The 8,185-nt window shown below is 53.4% G+C and overlaps 1 protein-coding gene across 4 annotated transcripts; it reads right to left on the reverse strand.

Annotated features, from left to right (window-relative positions):
* Positions 1-2,681: 2,681 nt before the first annotated feature.
* HOXD3 (homeobox D3) lies at positions 2,682-4,397 on the reverse strand. Of its 4 annotated transcripts, XM_077180924.1 has the most exons (3): positions 4,112-4,349; positions 3,902-4,018; positions 2,682-3,479 (listed from the first exon to the last, which is right to left on the reverse strand). In XM_077180924.1, the coding sequence occupies exons 1-3, from the start codon at positions 4,347-4,349 to the stop codon at positions 2,728-2,730; spliced, it is 1,107 nt and encodes a 368-aa protein (XP_077037039.1). In that variant the 3' UTR covers positions 2,682-2,727. The 4 variants fall into 4 exon arrangements, with proteins under 4 accessions (XP_077037039.1, XP_054492540.1, XP_077037038.1 ...); XM_054636565.2 differs by having other exon boundaries at positions 3,902-4,397; XM_077180923.1 differs by having other exon boundaries at positions 2,682-3,502; positions 3,910-4,349.
* Positions 4,398-8,185: the final 3,788 nt, after the last annotated feature.

Raw genomic sequence — 8,185 nt, forward strand, 5'->3', positions numbered from 1 at the left:
TCATCATGGACTTCTACTGCATTACAAAGAAGACACCTCTGCCAGAGTCACGGAGAAGAAAGTGAGTTTATTTACAAGAAGATTCTCCCTCACACAAGCTCCTCCTCCCCCCCTGGAAACCATGGCTGCTGGCCCTGTCTTCCTGCAACATGAAAGGAATTCAGGGCAGTGGGCCTCAGTAACACCGTGTTTGTGGTCAGGGCTCCTCTGAACTCCCTTCCTTCCCCAGATCTCTAAACAGCCTTTTCTTTCTTACCAGATTTAATGAAGGACTAATAGTGTAAGGACTTAATGAAGGACTAATACTGTAAGTCAGGGCAGACAGTGTTTGACTAACAGCCTACAGAGCACAAAGCAAAAGGGAGAAGGACACTGGGTGTCCTGCAGAAATGGTGGTGCCTTGCTGTTTCACAGATAGAAGCAGGTGAAGCAAAATATATGGTGTTTCAAGAACACACAAAAAAACCTACATGGAGAATTTTGTTTGTGGGCACACTGATGGCAGAAAGTTTTGGAGAGACAAACATATGTATATATTTATGGCATATTACAGAAGTATAAATCACAAGTGGTGTCTAGCATTACTTTTTGTGTTGTTTGTATGTTTTATTTACTCCTGGGTGGTGCTTCCATAGAATACAATTTTATGGCTTAAAAGGGTTAAAATATGTCTCCAAACAAAGAATTTTATTCTGTTCTGTTTACAGATCTGTAACACATATATCCAAATTTGCTTGGTTAAAAGTGGAATTTAACAAAAGATACACTTTTCACTGTAGCACAGCATTGTTGAAACCTCACAGAGGGGAAAACAAAACCCTAAGTAATATTTTGAATCATTAGTGCTCAGCTGAACAAAAATACCAAATGGCAAGGAAGAAAGCAGGGATGGGAAAGAAAAGAAGAATAAATAAAACTTCTCTGTCTTGACCAGAATGGGAGGTGGCAAAATATTTCTCACAATAGGAATGCCAGGTCTGTCATTAGAGGATGGAGTAGGAGCTGCAGTGTTTGTCAAACTGGAAAGCGATGCATCAGAAGCTTTGGTGGGGAATATAGAAGTTTGGATTAATATTTAACTCGACACTTTTAGAAAGAGACAAGAATAGTCTTCTCAGAGCAATATGTACTGTCAGGAAGAGACTTTAATCACAGCGTTTACAAAAGAAGTATCTCTGTAAATCCAGCGAGTTCAATACAGCCGTGTAACTAGAGAGGAGGAAACACGAGGGTTCAGAGCACCGTTCCCTTTCTTTTTCCTATTTTTTAGTCTTCTCGTTACTTTATTTTTTCCTTCCCCGTGTTAACTGTCCTGTTGGTGGCAGGGGGAGGTGGCGGTGCCCGCTGCCGCGGTCAGGCCGGGTGGGACTGTCCTTGCCGGGCACCGGGGGAGCGCGGCGGCACCGCCCAGCCCCTGCCCGCGCCCCGTCTCAGCGTCTCCCTTCGGCTGTGTGTATCTGATTGTCAATTTTCTTTCAAAGTTTACATTTATGAAAAAAAAAAAAAAAAACAAACCAAGAGGAAAAGCTCGGCCCTCCAAAGATGTCTAAAAATTGATTTATGGTTAGTAAAAGACAACAGTATAAAAATAACAAAGGAGGTGGCAGCTGCTGCACAGATTGCTATGGAGACCCTAATGAAATTAGCACTATCAGAGGGTTTCTAATTTTTTTGCCTTCTAAGCTTCTAATTTCTTTTCTATTTTGGATAGCCAGAGTGTAATTAAAAAAAAAAAAAAAAAAAAAAAAAAGAAAAGAAAACAGCCCACCGAAATAATATGCGCTATACATATCCAGCCAATAAATAAATGTTAACCTCACCGAGGTTTTTATATGCAGGATTTGATCTGAAACAAGATGGCCAAGAGCCCCTCTTTGTAGATCGCCTCCTCAAAGCGGCTGCGCCTCCATCTAAAGGTGGCTTCACGCGGCCGAGCCAGCTGCCGGCCAAGCCACCGAGGCGCTCGAGTGGGGCCAGCCGATTAGAAATAAATACTTTAAAAATACTTTCAATATTTTTTTAAAGTGTAACGGCTCTTTGTGTGATGCCACAGTTTGTTTTACTCTATTAATGATTTACGACTTGCTGTCTTAATTAATCCTTACATAAACTACAAACACCAGCCACTGTTACAACTGTTCAAGACTACTCTCTCAACTAGCTCAGACCGATTATACTAAATAGGTGAAACGTAAGTCACCACGGACCTGAATCCCTCTCCCGAAGTATTGGTGAAGAAACTCTACAAATACCCACATAAATACATTAAGACGAGGATAAATAATCAGTGATACAAAAAATGTCTCGCTTAAAATAATAAATACATATCATTTAGTCCAATGCGATCCTTACGTTACGGAAGAACTCATAAATTAACTTCTCTGAAATAAGCTTACGCGCGGGCGAGTTCCGACGGCTCACGACTGGTCTAAAACACCTCAGCATGACGCGCTGCTAACACTACAGCATCTCTAAGACTTACCTTCAAGTACATCATTACCAGCTTATCAGTCCCTCGGTTGGCAGTATATTGCACTGTCATGCTTAAAACAGCTCTAAGAGAAAGGCTCCTGCTCACGGACCTACTCGGGGCTGCGGAAGAAAGAAGGGAGCTGCTAAGGGAGACAAATCCACTAATACTGTTGGCACTCGAGAGCACAGTAACACTGTCCCGTCAGAAAAGTGAGGTAATGGAGAGGGGAGCGGGGCCCGCTGGCCGCCGCCCCGCTACAGATGCGTGAGCTTGGGCGCCTCCTGCATCCGTCCCTGAGAGGTGTGGTGGGAGGAAAGGTCCGTGTAGGTAGGGTGGGGGTCGCAAGGTCCGTGGTGGTGGCCGCCGGGGATCTGGGCGGCGCAGCTGTAGTCCACGCTGGCGGAGGAGGGGTGCTGCAGGTGCCCCAGGTTGAACATGGGGCCCGAGGCCGGCATGGAGTCCACGAAGTTGCCCCCCACGTAGACGGGGCTGCCCTGCAGGCTGGGGTTGGCGAAGCCGCCGCCGCCGCTCTGCATGGGGTGGGGGTCGTACTCCGCGCCCGCGTAGCGCTTCTGCTGCGGCAGGCAGCTGCTGAGCGGCGCCGTGTAGGCGGCCAGCCCGTACATGCTCTGCTGGGACTTGGCGAACGAGGTGGGCGAGGGCGCGTCGTAGCTGAGGCTGTTGACGCCGGTGAGCTGGCTGGAGTAGCCGACGTGGTTTGGGCCGCTTAGAGGGGGGCTGCGGTCCGGGGACTGTCCGACGGGGGAGTGCATGATGCCTTTGGCTTTTTGGTCCTTTTTGTACTTCATCCGGCGGTTCTGGAACCAGATCTTGATCTGCCGCTCGGTCAGGTTCAGGAGGTTGGCCATCTCCACGCGGCGCGGCCGGCACAGGTAGCGATTGAAGTGAAACTCCTTCTCCAGCTCCACCAGCTGCGCGCTCGTGTAGGCTGTTCGCACCCTCTTGGAGGCCGGCCCGGGGGGGCTCTTGTCCTCACAGCTCTCTCCTGCGGGGAAGAGGCACAAAGAGACATTGGTTCTCCCCACGAAAGACAGCCCCCCCTTCCTCCCGGGGTCCCTTGGAAACCTGCTATACCCTCTCGCTCTGTCGGCGCCCGGGGAGGGGGTGCAGAGGGCCCGGGGGCTGCCTCCCCCTCCTCCCTGCCCCATACACACCCTCCCGCAGCTGCCTCCCCCCAGAGACACCGACCAGGCGTCCCCGGCACCCCGCCCCCAGCCTGTCCCACCTGCAGCGCCCGGCAGGGCTGGGACCCCTCAGCGGGGTGGGGTGGGGGGATAGGAGGGAGATGGCAGCTAGAGGAGTAGCAGACAAGGCCCGGAGCCGGAGCTCAGCCCGAGGGGTTCAGCCCGAGGGACTCAGCCCTGCTCTCCGGGCGAGCAGTAGGTCGGGGCGGGGGTTTTGGGCTACCTGGGGGGGCGCAGGTGCTTTTCTGCTTGGAGTTCTGCCGGGACTCCTTCATCCAAGGAAATATCTGCTTGCTGAGGGTGGCGCTGGCCGAGCCCGAGGAGTTGGGGCCCCCCTTGGCTTTCTTCGGAGGGGGCACACTGGGAGGGGGGTTGGGCGGCGAGGAGGGCGGCAGGGCCGGGGGCTGATGCTCGCCGATCCCCGGGGGCTGGCTGCCCCCAGGGCCGCCCCCGCCCGGCCGCATGCAGCTCCCGCTCAGCTCGCTGCCCTTGTGGGCCGGAGCGCGGCCGGGCGCCGAGCCCTGGACGGAGCAGGCGGAGCCGGGGTACTCGCCGTCCAGGCCGGCCTGGCCGTAGGGCTGGTGGGCCGCGCCGTAGGGGTAGGCGTCGGCCTTGCTGTAGGTGTAGCCCCCGAAGAGCCCCGCGTTGTCGTAGTAGGCGGCTTTCTGCATCCTCTGCTCTGCGATCGCCGAGGCCCGCGGCCCCCGCTCAAATAACATTGACCGCCGCCCCGCGCCTCACGTCCTCGGCCCGGGCCACTCGCAGCCACCTGGGCAGGGAAACAGCGGGGACACAAAAAAAAGACTTTTAAAGGGGGAAACCGGCTGGTAGCGGCTGGCACGGGCCGGTCCCAGCACCCCCCCGCACCCCGGCACCTTCGGCCTCGGCCTCCCATCCAGGGGAGGGCTGGGGGACATCAAGGAAGGAGCAGGGGACCCAAAGAAGGACCAGGGGACGAAAAGGGAGGAGCAGGGTCACCAGGCAGGAGTCAGGGTAAACTGGGCCACACCAGGTAGAGAGCAGAGCACACCAGGGAAGGACCCGAGCCACTGCAGGGAAAGAGCCACCCGAGAGCCATGGTGCGGGGGGAACGGAGCACATGGGCGGGACATCCTACAGGCCACCTTTTGAAGCATTTTGGGGGATGTTTTATTTGCTTTGTTTTGCCTTTGGACCATTCCCGCTCGAGTTTGGCTGGATCGGGTTGTAGGCAAGCTCTCTCAGTGACAACTGTGCTGGGTGGTGTCCCCAAAGACCCAGTGGCCCATTTCGGCCGAGAGCATCGCGCCCCCCGCCCGGCACGCGTGCGCACGGCCCTGCACGGCTGACATGATGGATGGAGCCCGGGCTGCGGCCGGGCAGAGGCAGAAAAATCCCGTCCCCTTTGTAAGCCCGCCCTTCTTCTTTCCCCGGATTCCTCCAGAGTTAAAGTATAACCGGCGCCATTCACTCCCTTTACTTTGCACTATAAAGGAAGTCGCAGGTCAGCTCCCCTATTTTAATTCTGTAATGAATTAAATTCCCTCACCCAACGTTTCTCGTCCCTTTTATTTGTACCCAGTAGAAAGAACCTGAGACATTTGAGATAATTTTTAGAGGGTTCTTTTCTTTTTTCGGCCTGCAAACTTACGGCTCTCCCCTCCCCGCCCCCCGGCTGCCACATGAGGCTGCTCCCACCGAAAGCGCACGGTCCCCTTAGGGCAGATGTTTTGAGGCAGGGTGCTGTTACCTTTCTCCTTGCTGCTCCCAAAACTTCTCTGTGCTTAGTACAAGATGGAAAATGTTCTGCAGTTTTGGTGCGGCTTTTTAATATTCCCTGCTCCTATTTTTCTTGTGGGATAGGGGTTTTCTCTGACACTATTGGTAATTTTGTAAATTAGCACATACTTCACCTGACAATATAAGTCTGTAAATCAACATATCTTGATACTTCCTTGTATTTCTGCAGGATTTAAGCCTACTAATATACCAGAGAAAAGTAGCTAGAAATCTTTAAAAGATGTCCGACAATTACAGTTCTCCTGCCTATACTTATGCAATATTAGGAGAGTACTCTTCCTTCTCTCGCAAGTACCGTTGGTCCCGCCAAATATCGTTGATATGTTCTCTAAAATTCACCGGGAAACACATCTCTGTAAGTGAAAATAACCTCAGCGAGCTGCGATTCACAGCCGCTCTCGGCGGTTTATCCCGTGTCACAGACCGCCGGGGTCCTTTTCTTTCCTAAACAAAAGCTTGAGATGATCTGTGAAGCTGACAGAACGGGAACTGTTTTCCTCTCCTGGAAAATTTTTGTTTTAAAAGTCTGCAGAAATGGACGGTGGCAATAAAAATGAGTTTTAATACGATGTAATAATCTTGACGAGTCTTGGACGTATTTTTGTCCAAATAACTCTGTCTCTCTTTTCCCACTTCTGTCTTCTACATTTTCGGGACCGGTCTGGACTGAGGACTTTTGTTAGCACAACACTGCCTTAAGCGTAGGCTTTTATATGCCTTGTGAAATATAGTTCCCAAAAGAATACACAGAATCTTAAGAAAGAATATTGCTGTTAAGCTGTTAAAAGCCTTATTTCTTTTCTGAAATACCAACTGCTTGTGAACTCTGCTTGAACCTAAAAAGGAGGCTATGGGCCATAAATCACATGGACAATGCTCAACTGTTTGGTGGCTCATCTTTAGATCTTAAAAAGAGAGAGAGGGAGAGAAAGAGGGAGAGGGAGACCTATCCAGGGTTTGATTTTCCACGAGTAAAAGGCCCGGGGTGATGTTTTTATAGGTAACACCAAAGCAAGGGCTCAACACTTGGTGGTTTGGCCAGAAAGAGCCTACAGGGAAAAAAAAAAAAAAAAAATAGTGACATCCAAATGGTGAGGCCGAGCCGTGGGAGGTGGGCTTGGAGGCACCCAGGGTAGGAAACCGCAAAGTATCCATGTCTGTGTTTCAGATTTCCCTTCTTCCTCTCCAGAAAGGTTAACCTCATCTGAACTGTTAGGCGTCGCACATGATAATGGGACTTTTTGTCCTGCCACTGGTTCCAGTGCTTTTGCGGGATGCCGAGCCTCTCACGGCTGTGCCCGGAGAGCAGCTGGGAGCCCCGGCGTCCCCGGCTGGCCCAGGCTGACACCGGCCCGCCGCTGCCAGCCGCTCTCCTCCCGACACTTTCATATTAAGCAGTTCTCTACTAAAACTTCCACTACACTTAATTCTGCTTCGGATCGATATCTAATATGATACCGAATAAATAAGAGGCGGTGAGAGCGGCCAGCGAAGCGGTTATTAAAGCAGCCGGAGCTCTCAGGGTGCATATCAATGCACCTGTCATTGCGGTTGTAGCAAAATTTATGACTGCTAGCGCCGTGGCAGTAAACGCTCCGGCCAGGAATGAAAAGGAAAACACTTCCCAAGCCCCGGCACTTTCAGAAGTGCAAAGCAGCCGGCGCGTAGGAGGGAGCCCGGCAAAAGAATCCCCCGCTCGGCACGTTTCCCGGCCGCCGGCCCGGGGCAGCCCTGTATATAAGGAAAGCGCCGGGGCCGCCGCCGGGCCCGGCCGCAAGCAGGGCAGCCGGGCACCCACCGCTGGGGCTGCGCCCGAGCCGGGCATGTCCCGTCTCTGAGAGCTCTGGGGAGCGCGAACGGGCCCTGCGAGACACGGAGCGGTGGCCTCTTAAACCAGCTATGGAGCCCCCCGGGATGCACCCGCTCCCCGCGGCTGGGTCCGGGCCTTGGCTGCTCCCCAGCCGGGCCCGACTTCGCGGAGCAGGGGCGGCTTTCAGCGGGGCTTTCTGCGGGCCGCTCTTTATCTGACGGGGCGCCGCCGCCGCCCGGGTTCCGCCGAGCAGCTCTCCCCGTTCGGCGGGCACGGGCCGGGGCAGGGCCGGGGCCGGGCTGTGCTCCCTGCGACGGGCCTGTCGCGATAGGGAAAGCGAGAGATGGATGGAAAAGGAAATTTAGAGAACTCACCAAACTTACGTTTTTTCTTGATTTTTGACTTTAACTGTGTGAGTAGGATCTTCAGGTTCCTTTGGATAATCCGTGGGCACGGACCTGCAACAGAAGTGATAACTCTCAGCGGAAACTGCTTTGTTTTGGACTTTCTTCCTTAGGACTTTGTTAATAAATGCACATCTCGTCCGCAGCCCCTCACCGTGTCTTTCCGTCCGCGTCAGATCTTTTACCAGACAAAGGGTAGATGTTTCTCTTCATTTATTAATAGAGCTTTGAGAGAGGCGGGGAGCAAACAAACGTGCAAAATGCTCCGGTTGCGGGTGGGAGCCGGGCAGGGCGGCCTGCGGCAGCCGCTCCGACGGGCCCCGCACACCCATGCCTGCCTTCCCGAGCAGCCAGCCCAGCCAGCGCACGGGGAAAGGGAGCGCCTTTGCGGGGCAGCTGCGGGCACCTTCGAGGGTCGCAAGCACCTCTCCGGCCGCCCGCACCCACGGCCCGCGAGGAGTTCCGCGGAAACGAAGCTAGCGCGGGTCTCTCTCCATTTCTCCCCCCAGATACC

This window comes from Agelaius phoeniceus, chromosome 7 (assembly GCF_051311805.1).
Source record: "Agelaius phoeniceus isolate bAgePho1 chromosome 7, bAgePho1.hap1, whole genome shotgun sequence".
In the NCBI taxonomy this organism is placed as follows: Eukaryota; Metazoa; Chordata; class Aves; order Passeriformes; family Icteridae; genus Agelaius; species Agelaius phoeniceus.

Coding starts and splice junctions, on each gene's coding strand:
- HOXD3 (XM_054636565.2), bottom strand. CDS start 4,397: ATGTTATTTGAGCGGGGGCCGCGGGCCTCGGCGATCGCAGAGCAGAGG. Junction 3,480..3,901: donor AAGCACCTGCGCCCCCCCAG/GTAGCCCAAAAC, acceptor TCTTCCCCGCAG/GAGAGAGCTGTGAGGACAAG.